The sequence below is a fragment of the Thermobia domestica genome, chromosome 4 (genome assembly GCF_964235325.1).
Source record: "Thermobia domestica chromosome 4, izTheDome1.hap1.1, whole genome shotgun sequence".
NCBI classification, from domain to species: Eukaryota; Metazoa; Arthropoda; class Insecta; order Zygentoma; family Lepismatidae; genus Thermobia; species Thermobia domestica.
Window position 1 is genome coordinate 6,360,933 of NC_137457.1, and position 26,222 is coordinate 6,387,154.

Here is a 26,222-nt window from a genome sequence, read left to right on the forward strand (position 1 = left end):
TGCGTTGGTGTCATATATGGAGGTTGAACATTAACTCTTCAAAAACACAAGCCATAGTTTTCTTGCCACGTAGACGCCGCTCTCGAATACATCGAAATCCGAATCTACTTCGTCTTCAGGTTGATCTTACGCCTTTACCCGTGTCAACCACTATTACGTACCTCGGTGTCATTTTTGACACTCATCTTACATGGATTCCACATCTTACCAAACTCGTAGGCCAAGCACAAAACCGACTTAATCTCCTGAAACGACTAGTTGGCACAACCTGGGGGCTTCGAGCACGTACCGTAATCAATACATATAAAACATTCATGCGGAGTACGTTAACATATGGACATACAGCTTGGATATCTGCACCGTTAAAATTCTACCAAAACTTGCTATCCTCGAGCGTCATGCTATACGCCTAGCATATCGTATAAGACTGCCGCATCCAACGAGATTACTTTATGAGATGATAGACTTTCCGCCTTTACTAAATCATCTTGAACAACTTCGTATACGTTATAGCTCAGCACCATCCCCTGACGCTTGAAATCCTCCGCTACGACCGTGATAACGATGCACCGCCCAATTTCGTTGATACTCCTCTTCAGCACTTCATGACACTATATCATTTACAGTTAGATAACGATATGCTGGACCCCGAAATCTTTGCAATTTATCGCCCGCATGAATTTTCATCTCATATCTATCCATCATACGCACCGTAAGAACCTACTAACAAGGGCCTCCTCTGTCAATCATCAGTTCCTGAATCGCCCCAGGAACAGAAGATAACTTCATTCGTCTAAACTAACATAACCTAGTGTTGTGACGTCTAGAGCACTTCATTTCATCTATTTCATCAACTCCATTTGCACCTTTATTATTTTTTTTTGAGTCCAATTTACCTTTTATTCCATGCTTTGTGTTACTGTAATACCTGACAATGCTAACATGTTCATTTGTAGCACTTAAAATATTCCTGTTCATGTACGTGTTTTTCAATTTCTGAATAACTTCACTTAATCCATGTTAATATAATGAATGAATAAAGAAATAATAAATATGAAACCTCTTAGACCACCTATATTTCCTTCAAATCAATAAATCAAATTGAAGCACTTACCCGAAGAAAGGGCACAACCCTTTAACCGGGATGACGGACAAAAAAAAACGGGTGTCGAGTAATACTCGTATATCGTTGGAAAAAAAACTCTGAATTGAAGGAATTTTATTCTCAAAGACCTTTAAATATAGGAGCGCCCTGAGATGCAATACAGACTGCTCTAGAAGAAAGAAGGTATAATAAATTCTAGTCTAGTTTTATTCTTCAGGCATCTCTAACTCTAATCAACAAGAAATGGGAAACTTGAAAAATTTACTTTTTATCGATATTGTTTTATTTTATTTATTCCTGTTTTTCTTATTTAAACCAGACTGCAATTTATAGCTTTTAATGTTACGAAAGCTATTAATTCAAATTCAGTTACCCGTTGGGAGAAGCGTGAGATGAAATTCTACCACTACATAATCTACTTCGACTCTACTCAACCATAAGTAGTAATTTATAATACTCACCAGATTCAAATATTTGTTATAGCAAAAATCCTTACGCTTTTATCCAGAGACATCACATCACAACCATGGATTGGAAATTGACGTTCTCAACAAAATTACCAATTACCGTACAGAAATGAATAAGTCCCAATTTTCCATAACTTCGAATATTAATTGTAAAAATTCACAATTTTAATTTCAAGAAATATCTTAAATCTTTCACTAAGAATTACACAAACATTTTCTGAACGCACACAAGTTAATTGGTTTCAAAATATTTGAAACTTTAAGCAAGGTAACAAAAATACTTTTCAATGCTGTCTTTTTGTCAATTCCTGAATACTTCCAGACTTTTATAACCGAGATTACTGCTTAAGAATATTAGAAACTTTAAAATCAGTATTAATTATAACTGTTGAACGCGATCACTTAATTCTTGAAAATTACAAGTTTCATATCCGAAGTTAATTATTTAAAATTTTTTGAAAGTTTAGACTGGCAATTAATACAACTGTTCAACGCGATCACATAATCTATTCTCGAAAAATTACCACTCCTTTACATCATTACAATGGTAGTCAAATCTGCTATTTACTTTAGCTATTTAAATGACAGAGCTATTTAACTATCTGCCTTCACCGATTTTACAACCCTACTTTTAATCTGATCAAAAGTACTGGGCTACCCTCCCGAGAATATCCCAAATGGTTACAACTCACGTACAAATTTTAACATACCCAGCTATCTTAAGATATTTTATTAACATATTAACATACAGTTTCTACAAAAACCCATTTTTCTTTCCTCAAACAAGACTAATTTAATGAGAACTTTCTAACTCACGCTTCTTTTTCCACACGTTTAAATTTAAGTCTGATATTTTTAACCTTGCAAACTAACCCACCTATTTAAAATATTAAATAAAAACGAATTAAGCTTTTATTCAAAAGAAAAATTCAAATCATATATTTAGAAATTTGAACATTTTAACTCAAATTTACACTCCTTTAATCTTCATTGAAAACGAGCCACACGAAGGAACATAAATCTAGGTGAGAGGTGCTTCGCTGCTACCTTTATCCGATAGTAACGACACGGTCGCAGCTCCCTGGCCTGCTCAAAGTCTGGTGGCGTTGGAAGACTCCGCCAACACACCAAGGCCATTTCAACGCAATCGACATCTACGTCAAACGCGTATACCTCATGACTTCCAGAACAGTTGTTTCCACGATACATTACTTCGAAAGAATATTCCACAAAAGACGATATTTTCACAATCCTAAAAAGTAAAAAAGAATGACATTTTTTGATTCATTTTGACAACCATTACAATGCAATTTAAATGTCCTCAGATTTTACATAATTTTTCATTTCTTTTGCTCTTTATTATTTTAAGTCCATAAATTCATGTATTTCATTTTGTTCCTTTTTTTAAACTTGGAACGTTTACACGTTAAAGCAAGCATGCAACGATTAGGACCCTTCAATGTAATTTATCTTAATCTGTTACGTGTTATGTATGCCGTTAAACATATACAGTAAATAAAGCTATCTCTATATTCGTATTTCTAAACAAAACTGCATCTTCAATATGCTACATATTTATTATGAAATTTTGTACTAAGTTTAAAATGGCGGTTTTCGTTCTTTTTCACGATGTTTTCACATTAAAAGGGTGGAACCTCTTTCTTATATACTCTTCGTTGTATATTTCTGATTTTACATAAAAATATTCTTGTTATTCTAGGAGGAGGAGGAGGATTCGGTATTGCTGGAGCGAATGCCAATGCCTATGGAGGTGGAGTAGGAGGTAATAAGACATAATGATATATTTGGAAATTCGTTTTACTATTCGGTTCAAAATCTCTTGTCGTCGCGAATTCTGTCGAGGAATTTGAAGCTTAAAATATTAAAAACGATAATCATGCCTGTTGTTTTGTATGGCTGCGAAACATGGTCACTTACTCTGAGGGACTGTGCAGCAATAATGTCAAAGGAACGACAAGTACACTGCATTTTCCGAGTGGTTACGGAAAACAAGACTTGGTGAAAGGGTTATTAAACAGTTTGAAATTAGAAGGAATCAGTTTCAACTGAGATATAATTTATTGTAACAAATAAATCAACGTACAACATATATAAATATATAACAACTAACAAACAAATTCCTTTGTGAATTTGGTTCGCAATCACAGTTAAATGTCGGAAGGCGAAAATTAGCTTTTTTCTCACAATTGATTAAATTTCAAATAATTAAATTAAATTTTGAGGTTACGTTTAGTTTCAAAATATCACTTCGAAATATTTTACCAAATCTAACACTAATAATTACATGCACTTTAAATCTAATACGAGTCGGGGCCATTGCCAAGTGGGCGACCAATACTCACCTTAACGTTCACCAAAAATATACAAATAAAAAAGTTTTGAAATTAGAATTAGTGAATATTAATCCCGCACTCACAATGCTCCCGGTTCCTTATACAAACCACTATACACTTTTCTTTTTAACTTCTCATCTTGACGACAAAATTTCGAAACAATTTCACTGTTATCTATGTAAATTACATGTTGACTGGGTAAATTACGTTCTATAACTGCAAGGTTCGATAGGTCAATGTCTCAAACTAAGTTCGTAGGTGGCAGCACTATAAACTATAGTAGCAATGTTCATCAATGTTTCCATCTCTGATAAGAATCATAATCTCTTATTCCTTTTTTTATTATGCTTCATATTAAATTCCTCCCTTCTGGAATGTTTTACTTCTTAACAGTGGTTTTACAAAATGAAAAAAAATAATTCACTGAAGAAGTCAAATCACTGCATGCAGAACTAAGTATAGTTCGACTCACCAAGAGTAGTCCAAAATCTTCCAGATATTTCTACGATTACCAAATTCCGGACGTCCTATCTCAAGTCCCAGAAGTAGATTATCACAACAAGATGAGATCTTCCTCCTTATCCACAACAGAATGACTGACAGAACCCATAAGATAAGAGTGGAAAACATAATGCGCCTTAGTGTTGACAAAATCGCCTTTTCTGGACCTGGCAGTAGATTCAGGGTAATCAGATTTCTCCGACGAAAACACAAACATAGTGGATTCTGTACCAGTAGAAATGAAAAAACACACAACAGTACATTTCTTATAAAATACATTACATAGAATAAACACAATATATATATATATATATATATATATATATATATATATATATATATATATATATATAATTTCTATTATCTTGGAAATGAACAGGTTTTCTCTTTTTTCTTTCTTTCTATAGTTTAGTCATTATTCCTATTATCATTATTATTGTTAATATTTATAACGCTGTTTACATTTCTTGGAGGCAAGTACTTCTTTATAAATTGAATATGCCGTTTTAACTTTACATCAGGATTACTAACCAACCCATCCCAAACAGTATTAGGTGTTACATAGTTTAAAATCTTGAAGGGCCAGAATATTTGATATCAAACTTGGCATAATACTTCTTATCCAAGGATGAATTTAACATTTTCTTTACAAGAACTAATTCACCAAGAGGCAAATTACTAGGTACATGTTTTTTTATTATAAGCTTGTTGTCTCCGTTTCCAAGCTTTCTCGATGTTATCTACTATAGTACCACTAATTTCTTCTTTATTTTGTGATTTCTCTATTATACCCAAATCTAAAATCCAATTAACATCTAATGTATTGAACATTTTTCTACCAAGATAAAGCTCACTCGGAGTCCTCTGAGTTTCACTATTCTCAGTAATATTTAAAGAATATTGGATTTGATAAAGATTGTTATGATTCTTTAGTATGATTCTTATTAATATATGCTCGGAGTATCCCTTTACTTGTCTTATTCATACGTTCAGTCCTGTACGAAGACATTGAGTAAGGTGACGTACAGATATTCTTAATACCTACACTAAACAAATATTGTTTGAAGTACTCACTAGGGAAATATGAAGCATTATCATGAAGAAGCGAAAATGGATATCCGTAAGTAAGGAAGATCTTAGTTGACTTAGAACAAATTATTGTAGATTTCAAAGATCTTAAAGGTTCTATTATTACAAATCTACTATAACTATCTGTCAAAACCATAATTTATTTAAATCCATTACTAGTAGGGAAACCTCCCATACAATCTAAATGTAATACATTATTTGGGTATCGAGGCTCCTTTGAATAATAGGTATCATAAGGTTTCCGATTAAGTTATTGGCTCTTCTGACAAATTTTACATCGTCGCATGAAATAACTAATTTCAGCATACATTTTATCCCATGTAAACCTAGAGGCTACTTTAGATATAGTTTTCTGGATTCCACCGTGACATCCCCCCACTAATTCTTCGTGCCAGTATTTAATAACAGAATAGCGCAAAGAATGGGGAATTACTGCACGTACACCACCATATTTTTACCATTAGTTCTTTTTAATAGAACACCTTCTTTTAATATGTAAGGATCCTTATTTTATTTTCTTTCTAATGCTAAAATTATCTCCTTTAACTGAGGATCTTCTCTTTGATGTTCAGCCAGTGATAATCTACTTATTAAAGATAGAGTGACTCCAGAAGTTTACAAAAGAAAGATGGACCTTCTGTGCATTAATCGTACTAATTTCTACTATTTCACTGTTGGGTGGAGTAAAATCTACATAATTATACATACGGCTGATATAATCGGCGAGATGGTTTTTGAAAGAGCGTAGGTAAACTATATCAAAAGAGTACTTACTTATTTTCTCAATTAAAAAACCATATTTCTTTTGTCCCTTGTGATTTCTTATAATCCACGATAGGCTAGCATTGTCAATATAAATAGTGAATTTCTTTTGTAAATAAATATCAAACTTATCTAAAGCATAAACTAAACTCTTCATTTCGAGATCAAAAATACTCTTAGACCAATCACTAGTTGGAATCATCTTAGAAAAGAAATATACAGGACGAAGACGCCCTTCCTCATCATACTGACTCAATATGGAGCTATAGGCTCGATTGCTGCTATCGATATGTATTACAAAAGGAATAGACAAGCCTGGAACTTTCAATACAATATGATTATTAATGGCCTCTTTTATCTGATCTAATATCTCATCTTCTTCTTTTCCCCAACCAAAAGGCACTTTATTTGACTTTAAAGCATGCAAAGGACCCACTAGTTCACCATAATCCTTAACAAATTTTAAATAATAGGACAAAAAACCAATCATTTTACTCAACGCTCGACGATTCTTAGGTCTAGGTAGATTTTTAATTACCTGAACTCGGTCTTCATCGATCATCATATATCCACCTGAAAATATATATCCTAAAAATTTTATTTTACTTTTACATAGCTTAGTTTTTCTTTTAGAAATTGTTATACCCCATTGTCGAAGTCTCTGCAAAACTAGCTATAATATTTCTTTATACTTTTCGATAGTATCAGTATGAATAATAATATCGTCACAAAATATATCTAAATAATCTCCGAAGATATCCCTAAAGATTTTATTCATGATACCAGAAATAATAAAAGGTGAATTAATGAAACCCATCGGCATTTTCAAATATCTTAATAACCTAGTTGGCGTAGCAAAGGTAGTATATTGCCTAGAGTTTTTATCTAACATTATTTGATAAAAAGCACCCTTAGTATCTAGGACACTGTAAATCCTATGTTTACCTATATTGGCAATAGTTGCTTCAGTATTAGGAGCTGGAAAACCAGTTAAAAACACTTTAGAATTATTATTAAAATAATTTACTACGTGCCGCTTGGTTCCATCTCGGTTATTAACAAAGAAACACGGAGAGATATAGGCAGAACTGGAAACTTCCTCAATTACCTTTTTCTTTATTAATTCATCTAAGTATTCGTCTAACTCACGCAATTTATGACGTGGCATCGGATAAGGTTGAGCTATACTCGGACTAGAATCATTCATTTTAATTTCATAAACAAAATCTTTTACAGTTCCTAGTTCTTCATTAATAACGTCCTTATATTTGTCAAACACATTCTCTAAATATGGTATTAAATCGTCAGAAAAAATATTTTCATGAAAATTTACTGTATCTGTATTTTCTTCCTCCGGATAAATATCATGGGTGGTGGGATTAGAAATTGGTACACCGGCTGGAATGTCTTGATACTGAGCACCTACCATCGCATATTAACTAACAAACTAACTAACTCTATGGTCTATGGAACTCTGAGGTTCCATTGCGCGTTCACAAAAGCTCTCTACTGATTTCTATCCATAGTTAATTGGATCCAGTTTCTACTTTGTATTCCTATCTCTGAGAGATCCATCTTAATATTGTCCACCCATCTGCGCCTAGGTATTCCTAATGGTCGTTTTCAGACGGGTCTTCCAGTCAAGACTTTGAAAGCGTTTCTACTTTCTTCCATTCTAGCTACATGACCTGCCCACCTAAGCCTCCTAGACTTGATGACTTTAACAATGTTGGGTAAACCGTATAAATTATGAAGATCCTCTTTATGAAGTTTCCCCCATTCCCTTTCCTCTTGGGTCCGAATATTCTTCTCAGGATATTGTTCTCAAATACTTTCAGTCTATATTTTTCCCTCAGAGTAAGCGGCCATGTTTCGCAACCATATAGAACAACAGGCATGATTATCGCTTTATATATTTTAAGCTTCAAATTCTTCGACAGAATTCGCGACAAGAGATTTGAACCGAATATTAACACGAATTCCCTGCTTTTAGTCGACATTTAATTTCTTCGTGAATATGATTTTCGTCTGTTAATATTGATTCTAAATATTTGAAAGGATCCACTTTATCAAAAGTATTATTTAATATTTTAACGCATCCACAATTACCTTATTACGGTCCCGACGCATTTCCATATGTTTAGTTTTCTCTGCATTTACTTCTAAACCCATGTCCCTGCAAGCGTTTAATAAGATCTTTCCATTTCTTTCTATTGTACTCCTATCATCACCTATTAAATTTACATCATCAGCATATGCCATAACCTGATGAATACCGTTCAACTCTAGACCCTGGTTGCTATTTTTCATTTTCCTTATGGCGTACTGCAGCACAAAGTTAAATAATAATGGCGAAAACGCATCTCCTTGTTTCTGGCCATTTTCAACGTGAAAGCTCATGGACAATCATTTTCCTACATGAACTTTACTATGAGATTCATTTAAACATATCTTTATTAACCTAATTAGGTTCCTCGGTATTCCAAGTTCTGTAAGAACAATGTATAATGTTTCTCTCCTAACCGAGTCATACGTCTTTCTAAAATCAATAAATAGTTAATGTACCGGAGTATTGTATTCCCACTTTTTTTTGAGTATTTGGCGAATGGTAAATATTTGAACTATAGTTGAACGATTTTTTCTAAACCCGCACTGATAATCTCCAATAATCTTATCTGCGTATGAGGTCAATCTTGCTAAAAGAATGTTTGAAAGGATTTTGCAGGATGTTGACAGTAGGGAAATGCCTTGATAATTAATACAGTCAGTTTTGTCGCCTTTCTTATGAGTTGGAACAATGATTGATTCTTTCCACTCTTGTGGCAATTTTTCCTTGTTGCAGATAAGGAGAATGAGTTTGTGTATCTTGTTCCACAATTTTTCGCCACCAGCTAAAATTAACTCAGCCGGAATTTCATCTACATTCGGAGATTTGTGATTTTTTAAAAATTTCTTTATAGTGGTTTCTACTTCTATTCGGTTGGGTTCTGGAATATACGGTTCTTCGGTGTGTATCTCCTTTTCTCCACCCACATTAGTTCTTGGCTGCGTGTTCGGCAAATCGTCAAAGAAATTTTTCCATTTATTTAAGATGCTAGTTCAAGTTCATTAATTTTAGCTTTTAAAAAAATCGCGTTTCTTTGTTCTAAAAGTTCTGGAAGTTTCCCTCCTGATATCTGCGAAATTTTGTGTAGTTATTTCATTCGGATTTTGTAGCCAGCGTAATTTTGCCTGTTTTCTCTTCTCTGCTAGAATAATGCATTCCTGGTCGAACCATGGTTTGTTCCTACGTGTTTCCGCGTCTCCTAATTTTTCTCTTGCTTAACTTTTAATGCTATTTCTAATGCCAATCCAGGTATCCTCAACACTAGGTCACTCCGAATCTTCTAAACCCGAGAATCTATTCGAAACTTCAATCTGGTATTCCTCTCTTACCTGGCTTTCTTCTAATTTCTTTAAATTGAATCCCTCCTTTTTCGGACACAGAATATTGCCTTTATTCAACGATAACCTCTCTTGTATTATCGCTGCTACCAGGTAGTGATCAGTGTCACAATCAGCCCCTCTAAACGACCGGACATCAGTTATGCTAGATTGCCTTCTTCTTTCTACAAAATCGTGATAGTTTGATTATGTGTTTTCCGTCTGGTAATGTCCAAGTGTATTTATAAACGTCGTGATTTGGGAATTTTTTACACTTCACGATTAGGTTTCTGGATGTTGCCAAGTTCACGAGTCTAACACCGTTGTCATTACTTTCCTTATGCAGACTTTCGTTTCCTATAATCGGTTTGAAAATATCCTCTCGTCCTACCTTCGCATTGAAATCCCCTAATAGAATTTTCATATGGTATCGCGGGAGTTGGTCAAATATCCGTTCCACTTCTTCGTAAAATCTATATTTATATCGTCATCCTTATCTTCAGTTGTGGCATGTACATCAAAACAATAATATCACACCACCGTCCCTTAAGAGTAATAAAAGAAAGTCTGTCAGTAACAAATTCAACCCGTTTAATTGCTGGTAATATTCGTTTGTGAACGAAAAACCCTGTTCCTAACTGGGATTTTTATTTCCTTCCCCGTAAAAGAACGTAAAATTTCCGGAATTCACAGATCCATTTCCTTCCAACCTAACATCCTGAACTCTTACTATGTACATCCTGTATTTCTCTAACTCACTCGTTACAGATTTTAACGCTCCTGCCCTATAAAGACTTCTAATATTCCATGTTCAAAATCTCATGTCCATTTTCTTTTGCTGAGATCGTGCCAAGGTATCAGTCCTTGTCCGAGGCTTTTGTGAATGTTTCTGAACAAGTGCTTTTTTTACAGGATGAGGTTGTTAGCCTTACCCAAACCCCCAAGGTGGAGTACCACTTCTAGTCGTCTGTCCACGACTGCTTATTCAGTATATTCGCACCTAACCTCTATATCTAGAGGCCTTCTCCTCGATCCGCAACCTAAGCACGCGCTTTGCCGTGGTAACAGGAACCCACAACATATTAAATAAAAAAGAATTAATGTTTTATTCACTCCGAAAACTCAAATTATATATTTAATAATTTCAACATTTTAACTCAGACTATAAACTCCATTTAATCTTCATAGAAAACGAGTCACAAGAAGGAACACGCATCCAGCTAAGAGATGCTTCGCTGCTACGTTTATGCGATAGTAATGACACGTCCGAGGCTCCCTCGCATGCTCGAAGCCTGGCGGTGAAGGAAGACTTCGCCCATAAACCAAGGACATTTCAGCACAATTGACAACTACGTAAAATAGCGTATACCTCATCAATTCCAGAACAGTTGTTTCCACGATACATTACTTCTAAAGAATATTCCACAAAAGATGCTATTTTAACAATCCTAAAAAGTAAAAAAGAATGCCATTTTTGGATTTCATTTCGACGACCATTACAATGCAATTTAAATGTCCTCAGATTTTATATTATTTTTCATTTCCTTTGCTTTTTAATATTTTAAGTCCATAATTTCATGTATTTCATTTTGTTTCTTTTTTTTAACTTGGAACGTGTACACGTTAAAGCAAACATGCAAAGATTAGGACTCTTCAATGTAATTTATCTTAATCTGTTCCGTTTTATGTATGCCGTTAAACATATAGAGTAGATTAAAGCTATCTCTATATTCGTATTTAAAGCAAAAGTGCATTTTTAATGATATGCTATATATTTATTATGAAATTTAATAATTAAATTTAAAATGGCGGTTTTCGTTCTTTGTCCCGATGTTTTCACATTAAAATGGTGGAACCTCATTCTTATATTTTCTTCATTGTATATTTCTGATTTTACATATAAATATTCTTGTTATTCTAGGAGGAGGAGGAGGATTCGGTATTGCTGGAGCGAATGCCAATGCCTATGGAGGTGGAGTAGGAGGTAACAATACATAATGACATATATACAAATATATATATAGGGAGAGAGAGAGAGAGAGAGGTCATATATTCCGTTGCCACTTCTGTATCTTCTAAGCCTCTGCGAATATGATAAAACGCAAAAATACGTCCATCATTATTTCGAGTAATATATTGTTGGAAATGCCTCCACAATAGAAACATTTTTCCGTAAGTTTCCAGACCCTATGACGTCTCTATACAAAGTGGGGGAGGTTCACATTTTCTCACCATAAAGTCCGTTAACACTCCTTATATATTCGAAACGACTGCGAATATGAGAAAACGCAAAAAATGTCCATCATTATTTTAAGCAGCATATATTTTGAGATACAAAAGTTCCACCTCAGACACTCGTTTATGGGGGTGCTTGGGGTCCACTTGAAAATTTTAAATGTCAGTGGGTGTCGGGTAATATATCGTTGAAAACGCCTCGACAACATAAATATTTTGCCGAAAGTTTCAAGTCTATATGTTGTTCTAGAAAATGGCGCGGGTTCACATTTCGTGTTCATAAATTCCATTCCCACCCCATGTATCTTCGAAACGACATCCAACGTGAGATGAAACAAAACACGTAAATTGTTACTTTAAAGTGTTTCAATTTTGAGCTGTAAAAGGTTCACCCAGACACCCCTATAAAGTGGACGTGCAGTCAAGTTGATCATTTTGAATTGCAAAAGAGTGTCGAGTAACATATCGTTGAAAATGTCTTGACAAGAGAAATATTTTCTTGGACGTTCCAATCCCTCTGTTGGCGCACACGAAATCTGGGGAGTTTTAATTTTTTGTCCATAAATAACTTTACAATCTGCTGTATCTTCGAAACAACTGCGAATATGAGAAAACGAAGAAACGACTTTGAATTTTCAGCTAAAGAAGATTTACCCCAGAGACCCCCATATATTGGTATGTGGGGTCAAGTTGAAAATTTTTAACTGGCAAACAGTTTCGATTAATATATCCTTGGAAAGTTCTCTACAACATAAATATTTAACTTAACCCATTAGTATTCCATATAGTTTTAAAGTCCACTACCTGAACCAGTGTTCTTTTTACTCTGCATCATTCACGCATGAGCATGAATCTCCTTCTCATCCTGCACAATATCTGCACATGTTCCTTCACCTGTGCTCTTATAGGAAATAAGCACGAATAGTTCGTAAAATGCTTTTCCCTGTGCAATGTGGTTTTCAAATTGTGTTATTTTTTTTCGAAGAAGCCTTTCTTTATCACGATTGACGCAGGCGACATACTTAGTTAATGTATTACATGAGACACCAGAATTGTGGGGACATTCATTCATTAGAATTTGGAAATGAACATTCATTCATTGCTCATGTCCCCAGTTCAAGTTATTTGTGTGATAGTGATTGAGTATGCTAATCCTGAATGTTTTAATTGGTGAGGTTAGGTCCATCGAGCTGCTTGTACGTTAACCGATATTACACGTCTTTATTTACAACACTGAGCTATTTAACAATCTGCCTTCACCGCTTTTACAACACTACCTTTAATCTGATCAAAAGTACTGGGTTACCCTCCCGAGAATATCCCAAATGGTTACAACTCACGTACAAATTTTAACATACCCAGCTATCTTAAGATATGTTATTAACATATTAACATACAGTTTCTACAAAAACCCATTTTTCTTTCCTCAAACAAGACTAATTTAATGAGAATTTTCTAACTCACGCTTCTTTTTCCACACGTTTAAATTTAAGTCTGAGATTTTTTAACCTTGCAAACTAACCCACCTATTTAAAATATTAAATAAAAACGAATTAAGCTTTTATTCAAAAGAAAAATTCAAATCATATATTTAGAAATTTGAACATTTTAACTCAAACTTTAAACTCTATTTAATCTTCATAGAAAATGAGCCACACGAAGGAACATAAATCTAGGTGAGAGGTGCTTCGCTGCTACCTTTATCAGATAGTAACGACACGTCCGTAGCACCCTGGCCTGCTCAAAGTCTGGTGGCGTTGGAAGACTCCGCTAACACACCAAGGCCATTTCAACGCAATCGGCATCTACTTCAAACGCGTATACCTCATGACTTCCAGAACAGTTGTTTCCACGATACATTACTTTGAAAGAATATTCCACAAAAGACGATATTTTCACAATCCTAAAAATAAAAAAGAATGCCATTTTTGGATTTTATTTCGACAACCATTACAGTGCAATTTAAATGTCCTCAGATTTTACAAAATTTTTCTTTTCTTTTGCTCTTTATTGTTTTAAGTCCATAAATTCATATATTTCATTTTGTTTCTTTTTCTTTCTTTTTCTTTTACCTAGCAACATGTACACGTTACAGCAAGCATACAAAGTTTTGGACTCTTCTATGTAATTTATCTTAATCTGCTATATGTTATGTATGCCGTTAAACACATATAATAAATAAAGCTATCTCGTATTTCTAAACAAAACTGCATCTTCAATATGCTACATATTTATTATGAAATTTTATACTTAAGTTTAAAATGGCGGTTTTCGTTCTTTGTCACGATGTTTTCACATTAAAATGGTGGAACCTCATTCTTATATTTTCTTCATTGTATATTTCACGTTTTACATATAAATATTCTTGTTATTCTAGGAGGAGGGGGAGGATACGGTCTTGCTGCAGCGAATGCCAATGCAGCGGCCTATGGAAGTGGAGAAGGTAACAATACATAATGACATATATATATATCGAGACGGCGAGAGGGGTCATAAATTCTGTTGCCACCTCTGTATCTTCTAAGGCTCTACAAATATGATAAAACGTAAAAATACGGCCATCAATATTTCGAGTAATATATTGTTGAAAATGTCTGAACAATAGTAATATTTTTCCGCAAGTTTTCAGACCCTATGTCTCTATACAAAACTGCGGAGGTTCACATTCCGTGTCCAGAAAGTCCGTTACAACTCCCTATACCTTCGAAACGACTGCGAATATGAGAAAACGCAAGAATTGTACACCATTATTTTAAGGGGCCTGTATTTTGATATGTAAAATTTCCACCCCAGATACACGTTTATAGGAGTACGTGGGGTGAACTTGAATATTTAAACGGCAAGGGGTGTCGAGTAATATATCGTTGGAAACTCCTCGACAACAGAAATATTTTGCCGAAACTTTCAAGTCTATATGTTGTCCTAGAAAATGGCGGGGGTTCACATTTCGTGTCCATTAATTCAGTTCCCATTCCATGTATCTTCGAAACGACATCCAACGTGAGATGAAACAAAACACGTAAATCGTTACTTTAATGTGCCTCAATTTTGACCTGTAAAAGATTCACCCCAAAGATCCCTATAAAGTTTACGTGGGGTCAACTTGATCATTTTAAATAGCAAAAGAGGTTCGTGTAACATAGTGTTGAAAATGTCTTGACAAGAGAAATATATTCTAGAACGTTTCAATCCCTGTCTTGCTCCATACAAAATCTCGGGGGTTTCAATTTTGTGTCCATAAAGTACATGAAAAGGATGGCATTTTTTTATTCATTTCGATAACCGTTACAGTGCAATTTAAATGTCCTCAGAGTTTACATTATTTTTCATTTCCCTTGCTTTTTATTATCTTAAGTCCATAAACTCTTGCATTTCATTTTCTTTCCTTTTTTAAGTTGGAACGTGTACACGTTAAAGCAAGCATGCAAAGATTAGGACTCTTCAATGTAATTTTTCTTAATCTGTTACGTGTTATGTATGCCGTTAAACATATACAGTAGAATAAAGCTATCTCTATATTCGTATTTAAAGCAAAAGTGCATCTTTAATAATATGCTACTTATTTATTATGAAATTTAATAATTAAATTTAAAATGGCGGTTTTCGTTCTTTGTCACGATGTTTTCACATTAAAATGGTGGAACCTCATTCTTATATTTTCTTCATTGTATGTTTCTGATTTTACATATAAATATTCTTGTTATTCTAGGAGGAGGAGGAGGATTCGGTATTGCTGGAGCGAATGCCAATGCCTATGGAGGTGGAGTAGGAGGTAACAATACATAATGACATATATACAAATATATATATATATATATAGGGAGAGAGAGAGAGAGAGAGAGGTCATATATTCCGTTGCCACTTCTGTATCCTCTAAGCCTGTGCGAATATGATAAAACGCAAAAATACGGCCATCATTATTTCGAGTAATATATTGTTGGAAATGCCTCCACAATAGAAACATTTTTCCGTAAGTTTCCAGACCCTATGACGTCTCTATACAAAGTGGGGGAGGTTCACATTTTCTGACCATAAAGTCCGTTAACACTCCCTATATCTTCGAAACGACTGCGAATATGAGAAAACGCAAAAAATTGTCCACTATTATTTTAAGACGCCTGTATTCTGAGCTACAAAAGTTCCACCCCAGACAGCCGTTTATAGGGGTACGTGAGGTGATCTTGAATATTTTAAAAGGCAACGGTTATCGAGTAATATATCGTTGGAAACTCCTCGACAACAGAAATATTTTGCCGAAAGTTTCAAGTTCCTATGTTGTAGTACAAAATGGCGGGGGTTCACATTTCATGTCCATAAATTCCCTTCCCACCCCATGTATCTTCGAAACGACTGCCAATGTGAGATAAAAAAAAACACGTAAATCGTTACTTTAAAGTGTTTCAACCTTGACCTGTAAAAGGTTTACTCCAAACACCCCAATAAAATTTACGTGGGGTCAATTTGATGGCTTTAAATGGCAAAAGACGGTCGAGAAACATATCGTTGAAAATGTCTTGACAAGAGAAATATTTTCTAGAACTTTCCAATCCCTATGTTGGCCCACACAAAATCTTCGGAGTTTAAAGTTTTTTGTGTATAAAGTACATTACAATCTGCTGTATCTTCGAACACTGCGAATATAAGAAAACGCAGAGAACGCAGATCTTTTCACTCTGCATCATTCATGCATGAGCATGAATCTCCTTCTCATCCCGTACAACATCTCCACATGTTCATCTACCTGTGGTCTTTTAGGTAGTAAATACAAATAGTTCGTAAAATGCTTTTTCCTGTGCAATGTGGTTTTCAAATTGTGTTATTTCTACCGAAAAGCCTTTCTTTATCACGACTGACGCAGGCAACACGGTAGTTAGTGTGTAACATGAGACATCTGAATTGTGCGAACATTCATTCATTAGAATTTGGAAATGAACATTCATTCATTGCTCATTTCCACAGTTCGAGGTAATTGTGTGACAGTGGTTAAGTATGCTAAGCCTGAATGTTTTAATTGATGAGGTAAGATCCATCGAGCTTCTTGTACGTTAACCGATATTAAACGTCTTTATTTACAACAATGAGCTGTTGTGATATCTATGCTTTTTCCGGGATAAAACCGCTGATGACCAATAACTTATGAAACGGTTCAGGCAATGTCACAAGTAACGATATCACACTTTACTGCAAGCATAAATTACATTCAAGAAAAAGAAAGATTTTTTGTGTGATTATTTAAAGTACCAGTGAATTCAGCCGAAGCTGTACACCTCAGCTGCACCTGTAAGCTACCACAAAAACAAAATTTTTGACCTATTCTTATTGACATTACTAACTTGGAACAAATTCTTACAGAATGATTCAGGTAGAAATAAAATTTATAGTCCAATTCCAAACATTTAATAATTATTCTGATTATCATATGCAAAACGTCCAAATAAAATGTCTTTCCGGATCAATAATTACATATATATATATATATAGATAGATAGATAGATATTGAATTTAATAACTTAAAATAATTGCGTAGAAATTATCAAAAATTGTAAAATATCATAACTAGTGTTTCTTCCAGACCTTTTTTTTAAGGAGGGTCATTACTCTTCCGGAGCTCTGAATATGTTCCCCCGGAGAAGACCAAAATAATACGTCTAAAATATACTAATAAAACCATTTGAGAATGCTCCAAGAGCATTGACAGAACGAACTTAAAAAGAATGAAGAAATGTAGCGGGAAGGATAATTGTCATTGTTCCTAGATATAAAACTAAATTTTTTATCCGTACATTATTGTCTTTCTCGCAAGAATAAGCAAAGTATAATCTCTCTAATACTTACAGTTCTCGAAATGTGGCTATATAAATATCTAGTAATTCGAAATTTATTGGCCAATATCTTTGGAACGATGCCCACTTGGCCAGTAGACTGGTAATCACAGTTAGTATTTGGTACCAAAATGATCACCATCCTCTTACATATTGATCAACACCAATGTGATATCTGTTTGACTTCCACAGTAGCCACCGTTTACTATTTGATATCAAAATATTTACCATTCTCTTAGGTATTGATCAACATCAATATCATCTGTCTACAGCTTATAATCCCCGAGCAATGACTACTTAAATATCTAGAAATAGGCCTTCCTTGGCCAATATCACGGGAACGGTAGAGAGACGATATTTTTGTTATCAATGCCTAAGAGTATGGTAAATATTTTGGTATCGATAATAATTGGCTGCCACTTTCCATTGACCAAACCAGTGGCCAACGGTTACCATTTGGTACCAAATATTTCTCATCCTCTTAGGCATTGATCACCATCAATATAATCTCTCTACAACTTAAGGTTCCCGAGCTATGGCTCGTTAAAAATCTAGAACTTTGTATTTTTTGGCCAATGTCACGGGAACGGCAGGTCATAGAGAGATAGTGTTGGTGTTAGTCAATACCTAAGATAATGGGAAACATGTCGGTACCGGTATTAATTGGTGGCCAGGCCAAACCAGTGACCAATTGTACAGCGGTCACCAGTTACTTTTTCGTACCAAAATATTTATCATCCTTTCAGATATTAATCAACACCAATATGATATCTCTATGACGCACGACTCCCGAGCTATGGCTCCTTTAATTACTGGGAATCGGCCATGTTTTGGCCAATATCTCGGGAACATTAAGAGTGACGCGAAAAATGTAACCACTTTCTCTGATAGTTTTTGATGCTTTATCGAATGCAGATTTCAAAATTGAAGAAATCGCAAATAACAGACAGACGGACGGAGAGAATTCAGTAACGAACCTTTTAAATTCGTTGAAAATAGAATCAACAGAGCCGCTCCGGAATACCACATGTGCCGCCCCGGAACATTATTTCTGAAAGAATAACTAATCTTAACCCTGAACTGAAGGAATTTTATTCTCAAAGACCTTTAAAAATATAATCATCTGAGATGCAATACAGACTGCTCTAGAAGATATAAGTTATGATAAATTCTAGTCTTATTTGTTCTTCATGCATCACTAATTCTAATCAACAAGAAATGGGAAAGTTAAAAAAATTACTTTTATCGATTTTATTTTATTTTATTTCTTTTTAACTTGTTTAAACCAGACGGCAATCTATCGCTTTTATTGTTAGAAAAACTATTAATCTAATTTCAGTTATCCATTGGGAGAAGCGTGAGATGAAATTCTACCACAACTTAATCTACTTCGACTCTACTCAACCATAATCAGGAAATTGTAATACTCACCAGATTCAAATATTTGTTATTATAAGAATCCTTACGCTTTTATCCTGAGACATCAGATCACAACCATGGATTAGAAATTGACGTTTTCAACAAAACTACCAATTACCGTACAGAAATGAATGAGTCCCAATTATCCTCAACTTCGAATATTAATTGTAAAAATTCACAATTTTAATTTAAAGAACCATTTGAAATCTTTCATCAAGAATTACGCAAATATTTTCTAAACTCAGTTAAGTTAATTGGTTTTAAAAGATTTGAAACTTTAAGCAAGGTTACGATATTACTGTTCAGCGCTCTCTCTGTATCAATTCCTGAATACTTCTAGATTTTTATAACCGAGATTACTGCTTAAAAATATTAGAAACTCTAAAATGAGTACTAATTATAACTGTTCCAGGCTATCACTCAATTCTTCAAAATTACAATTTTTATATCCGAAATTAATTATTTAAAATTATTTGAAAGTTTAGACTGGGTACTAATGCAACTACTCCACGCGAACACTATCTATTCTTGAAAAATTGCCACTGTTTTACGTTATTACAGTGATAGTCAAACAGGCTACCCACTTTAGTTATTTAAATGACAGAACGATTTAACTATCTGCTTCCACCGATTTTACAACCCTACTTTTAGTTTGATCAAAAGTTCTGTGCTTCCTTCCTGAGAGAACCTCTAATGGATACTACTCACCTACAAATTTTAACATACCCAGTTAACTTACGGTATTTAATTAATATATTAACAGATAATTACTACTCATTTTTCTTTTCTGAAACAAGACTAATTTAATGAGAACTTTGAATCTCACCCTTCTTTTTTCACACGATTAAATTTAACTCTCGGATTATTTAGCCTTGCAATCTAACCCATCTAATTTTAACATATTAAATAGAAACGAATTAAGCTTCTATTTAATGCAAAAACTCGAATTATATATTTAATAATTTCAACATTTTAACTCAAACTTTAAACTCCATTTAATCTTTGTGGGAAACGAGCCACACGAAGGAACATAAATCTAGGTGAGAGATGCTTCGCTGCTACGTTTATCCGATAGTAATGACACGACTGAGACTCCAATTCCTGCTCGAAATTTTGTGGTGGTGAAGACTCCGCTCACAAACCAAGGCCATTTCAGCACAATTGAAAACTATGTCAAAGGCGTATACCTCATCAATTCCAGAACAGTTGTTTACACGATACATTACTTCGAAAGAATATTCCACAAGAGACGCTATTTTCACAATTCTAAAAAGTAAAAAGAATGACATTTTTAATTCATTTCGAAAACCATTACAATGCAATTTAAATGTCTTCAGATTTTATATTATTTTTCATTTCCTTTGCTTTTTAATATTTTAAGTCCATAAATTCATGTATTTCATTTTGTTTCTTTTTTTTTTTAACTTGCAACGTGTACACGTTAAAGCAAGCATGCAAAGATTAGGACTCTTCAATGTAATTTATCTTAATCTGTTACGTGTTATGTATGCCGTTAAACATATACAGTAGATTAAAGCTATCTCTATATTCGTATTTAAAGCAAAAGTGCATCTTTAGTGATATGCTACTTATTTATTATGAAATTTAATAATTAAGTTTAAAATGGCGGTTTTCGTTCTTTGTCACGATGTTTTCACATTAAAATGGTGGAACCTCATTCTTATATTTTCTTCATTGTATATTTCTGATTTTACATATAAATATTCTTGTTATTCTAGGAGGAGGAGGAGGATTCGGTATTGCTGGAGCGAATGCCAATGCCTATGGAGGTGGAGTAGGAGGTAACAATATATAATGACATATATATATATATATATATATATATATATATATATATATATATATATATATATATATATATATATGGGGTGTTGCAAAATAAGTGTTACAACTCTTGGGAGGTGACTCCTGCCACTGAGACAAGAAAAAAAAATTTTCTTGAACTTTCGGCTATCGGACATAGTTTCGGATCTAGAAGGAGCCGAAAGCTTGGGAAAATGACTTTCGGACGCCAATAGTTCGGAAACTATCCAACATAAAGAGGGCGGGTAAAAAATTCACTGAAGAAGTCATACTTGCTGTATTGATTTTTGCATGTTTCACAATCCTACCATGCAGGCGCAAGGGATTCCCCAAAGGAACGTAGGGAGTCCCGGATAATCTGCCAAGTGAAACTGGGTCTAAATGGATATGAATTGATAGGCTTTCTACCAGGTAACTATAATTCGTTTGTATTAAGTCGATATCTGGAACAAATACAAAATGGCGGACACCTTCATGCTCATTGTGTGTGGTTGCATAATCGCCAGGTACGGATGCCGGCCAACAGTGACGTTCCGAATATTAAGTGTAGCGAATTTGTGCTCAAATGCTCTAGAAAGACATCTGGAGTGTCAGTAGAGCATAATAGATTAAGCACGGTGATTCACATGTGTGGAAACACTTAACGAAAAATGCCCAGAAATGCACTCATACTCAGTAAACATGAGTTCAAATCGTCGGAAATGTAAGGATTAGCGTCAAGAACATGAAAGTCATTGCCAATTCACCAATAATATTCCATCAATTCGATGCAATATGATGAGCACGGTTGCATACCAATAAGGATGTAATAACTGAGGCCAAGTTGAAATTGTGCAGGGGGACTCAGAAAGAAATTGGGTAAACTAAAGGAATATCACTAGTGGGATCGCATGATCGATATTGAATTGTGGCCAATGTGTGTGTTGGTATCAACATGTAGCTACTGGACAAATGTCAACCTGTCGCACTACTGCTGGGACACCGTCTCACGTGCGAAAACTAGGAAAATAACATTGTACATTCTGCTATTATATCTGGTGCACCTTTTGGTAGAACGTAACTAGAACACGATTGTATCAATGTCCCTCTCTGTTTGGGACATTGTCCCACAGTCGGTCCATATGAAAAGAAATGAGTTAATGCATGGTTCAAATTCTGATAGAGCCTGAAAATAACAAACTTGTATCATGTCCCACGTCTTCTGGGACATATGACATACTCGAAATATAGGAAAATACCTCAAGAAATTCGTATCTTACACACGTGCACATGCCAAGACAAAGACGCAAATGAAACCAATTTGGCACATTTAACACTACAGCTGGAACACTGTATATATGGGAAATAAAACGACATGAGAAATAGGAAGAAACGTCTTAAAGCTATGATTGTTTACAACTGTGCAGTAGGAGTAACAAAATGAAACACACAAGCATGTCGGGAAGCTATACAGGAGCGCTTACCAAACAAAGTGAGTACTCCTCAAAGAAATGAATACAGAGAAAGTGAGGCTCCTTCGAACCTCAGGGCTAGAGCGCTCGCTTTCGTTCGCGTGGTCGCAGTTTCTAATCCTACTGACAGCCAACGGCCTCAGATTCAAGACCCGAGTAGTTATTTTCCTATTTTTCGCACGTGGAACGGTGTCCCAGCAGTAGTGGGACGTGTTGACATTTGTCCATTAGCTACATGTTGATACCAACACACATATTGGCCACATTTCAATATCGATCATGCGATCCCACTAGTGATATTCATATAGTTTACCCAGTTTCTTAGTGAGTCCAATTGCACAATTTCAACTTGACTTCAGTTGTTGCATCCTTATTGGTATGCAACCGTGCATATCATATTGCATCGGTTTGAGAGAATATTATTGGTGAATTGGCAATGGCTTTCATGTTCTTAACGGTAATCCTTACATTTCCGACTATTTGAACTCATGTTTACTGAGTATGAGTGCATTTCTGGGCATTTTTCGTTAAGTGTTTCCACACATGTGAATCACTCTGCTTCATCTGTTATGCTCTACCGATACTCCAGATGTCTTTCTAGAGCATTTGAGCACAAATTCGCTACACTTAATATTCGGAACGTTACTGTTGGCCGGCATCCGTACCTGGCGATTATGCAACCACACACAACGGTCATTAAGGTGTCCGTCATTTTGTATTTGTTCCAGGTATCTACTTAATACAAACGAATTATAGTTACCTGGTAGAAAGCCTATCAATACTTATCCATTTAGACCAAGTTTCACTTGGTAGATTATCCGGGACTCCCTGCGTTCCTTTGGGGAATCCTTTGTGCGTGCATGGTAGGATTCTGAAACATGCAAAATTCAATAAACCAAGTATGACTTCTTCAGTGAATTTTTTACCCGCCCTCTTTATGTTGTATAGTTTCCGAACTATTGGCGTCCGACAGTCACTTTCCCACGCTTTCGGCACCTTGTAGATCTGAAACTATGTCCGATAGCCGAAAGTTCAAGAAAACTTTTTTTCTTGTCTCAGTAGCAGAAGTCACCTGCCAAGAGTTGTAACACTTATTTTGCAAGACCCTATATATATATATATATATATAAGGTAACAGCACCAATAGCTGACACTTTAAGGATGCATTTCTAAATCTAATGCTTTGGTTTGTAAATAAAACAACATAGAAAGATTATGGCTTTAGTAGCTGAAAGGTTTAAGTCTAATGAAAGGTTTTTAATTGATATGAGATCTTCAGATAAACATATATGAGTTACTGAAATTTATATGGAACATAACCCACTTGTACCAGTTGCTGACACGCAGAAAATACGAATGATCCAATGCCTGACATAGTAATGTACCAAAAGCTGACAGTAAAATGAAATCATTTATTAGTAAGAATAACATCAAATATTCTTTCAAAATATAGGTTAAACAGAAGTAACACTACTTATAATAGATAGAATCTGCTCTTTGGGTACTTATTCAAATGTATCCATTTTAAATTCCAAGACATTTCTTACCTTTTGTTAACATGGTATTTCTCAGTTTCTTCTATCAGATATGCACCCATCTGGGAATCATATTTAGGTATTGATTTTTTTTTTGAAAATGTCTTTATATACATACCATAGTTTGTCCTCAAATTTCGGCCAATACCAGCCACATCCAGTCTTCAGCATGACTTTGACGAAAGCTTCGTTTTGCTCGGTCTTCAAAACCTTTCCTGGAAAATATTCACTTTCATACTGAACAATTACATAATCATTGACGTGGAAATTGCCCTCGGACTCACTTCCATTAGTTGACAACCTTCCCTGGTACCAATCGCCACTGTTTCCATTAGATTCAAGTTGAAGCTCAATGGGAGAGTCTGATGATTCCTCGAAGAAAATGACACATTTTCTCCTTCCGTCGAACTTTTAGTTTCTTCTCTTCCTTGACCTTCTTCGCTAATTCTTGTTGTTTTCTTTATCTCCCTTTTCTCCCTGGATACGTTCCTTTTCCTTTCGCTTATTTTCATGATAGGCCTATTTCTTCCACTCTGCCAAAATAAAGCTCTTTTAAATGGTGAGGGAATTAGAGTATTTTTCTTTGCTTCCTGTTCTTTGGCAGGAATGTCAGCTTCTGTAGTGTTCGAAGTCCTTGGAATTGAAAACATAGTTTCAATTTTTTTTTTTTTTTTTTTTGATGAGTAGAAATTTTATTTACTTCTGTAATTTGTTCCTGCGTAGGAACGTCAGCTCCTATAGGTTCTGAAATGCTTGGAATTGATATGTTAGTAGTTTCATCTGTATTTTGATGAGTAGATATTTCTTCCGTAACTTAATCGTTGTCTATCCTGGGTGGAGGATCACATCCGTTGCACACTTCTCTGCATGCAGCTCTATAGATTTCCACAGAAGGAAACATTTTTTTTATATTGTATGTTGCCTAACTAAGTGCCATCACCATCGGAGATTTTTTAACTTTCTTAGTACCAATTCATTGTTCTAGGAAACATAAGAATTCATTTATTTGGTCGTGCTTGGTTTCCTTGTAGAGATTCTAGTGTTGCTCCTCCTTTCATGAAATTTTGATAGTCTACATTATCAGCGTTGAATGGGTTAAGACCGCGTGATCCGAATAAATTTGTAGTTGGTGTAATTGTCGTTTTCATGGTTTTTCTTACAAAAGAGATGCAGTCTTCGTTTCTCAGCTTTCTACCGTCATGTTCGATGCTCCACTGATGTACACCACATTTCCAGGCGCTCTTGACTGGATGGAAAACCGAAACATCCATTGGTTAAAGAACATGAGTGGAATTCAGATACAAATCTACAAGTTACCATTGTTACTACAAAAGATACTTAGAGGCTCACTGAGATGCGATGCATGGCCATCAAGGAAAACCAACACAGGAGTTTTGATATTTGATTTTTCAAGCCATGGTTGAAACACATTAGTCATATATTAAAAAAAAATATCTCTCCTGTCATCCAACCTGACTCAGATCTACCAATACCCCAATTCTTAGGCACTATATTAACTACAGAAGCTGGTATTCGTTTGTAACTGTATACAACCATCGGGGGGAGCCAAAATACCCGAAGCACTAGCTATAACCAGCGTTATCATACATTCTTTTTCATCATTACTTGCATGTGTATACATTTTCTTTTTCTTTACGAATTAACACTATTTCCTTTTGGACATAGAAAGAATGCAGTGTCGTCTGCGTTAAGAATTCTGGATGGATCTTAAGGTGCCTGGATAAAATTCTGTTGGCTGTTCCAACAAGTTCACACACCTCGGGTCATCCAATTTTCCAACAAGAGGAGGAAGTAACACTATCTCTGTTCTAATCAACGAAAAGTTAAGACAAACAAGTCATGAATTTTTGTCTTAAATCTGTTTAGAACAACCACAAAATACTTTTTTTTCTCTGTAAAATAACGATGTTTGCATCATTGCGTTGCTCAAATTCAATGATTTTTTTTTCATGTCAGGTCTTGGTACAAAACAATATTTTGTTGCTCCAGTAAGTGACAGCCTCTGTCAGCTTTTGGACCGAGACATCCAAATTTAGTGAAATTGATAGCAGAAGACAAGTTTTACTTTCTCGTGTAAATTATATATGAAATTCATAAATTAATGCCGTTATGCTGTTTAGCAATGCCTGACATGCAGTGTCAGCTACTGGAACATCCTACACAAAATGACACCAATACCTGACACCCCCCTTCCTGAAGTTTTAGAATTTGAAA

The 26,222-nt window shown here is 34.9% G+C and overlaps 1 protein-coding gene across 1 annotated transcript in view; it reads left to right on the top strand.

Moving 5' to 3' along the window:
* Positions 1 to 26,222, top strand: part of LOC145683692 (uncharacterized) — a 246,666-nt gene that overhangs the window by 157,121 nt on the left and 63,323 nt on the right. The window contains exons 46-50 of the mRNA XM_081755055.1: positions 3,293 to 3,355; positions 11,623 to 11,685; positions 14,314 to 14,379; positions 15,646 to 15,708; positions 20,917 to 20,979. Of these exons, the coding sequence (XP_081611181.1) occupies positions 3,293 to 3,355; positions 11,623 to 11,685; positions 14,314 to 14,379; positions 15,646 to 15,708; positions 20,917 to 20,979 (318 nt within the window). The remainder of the gene's footprint in view (positions 1 to 3,292; positions 3,356 to 11,622; positions 11,686 to 14,313; positions 14,380 to 15,645; positions 15,709 to 20,916; positions 20,980 to 26,222) is intronic.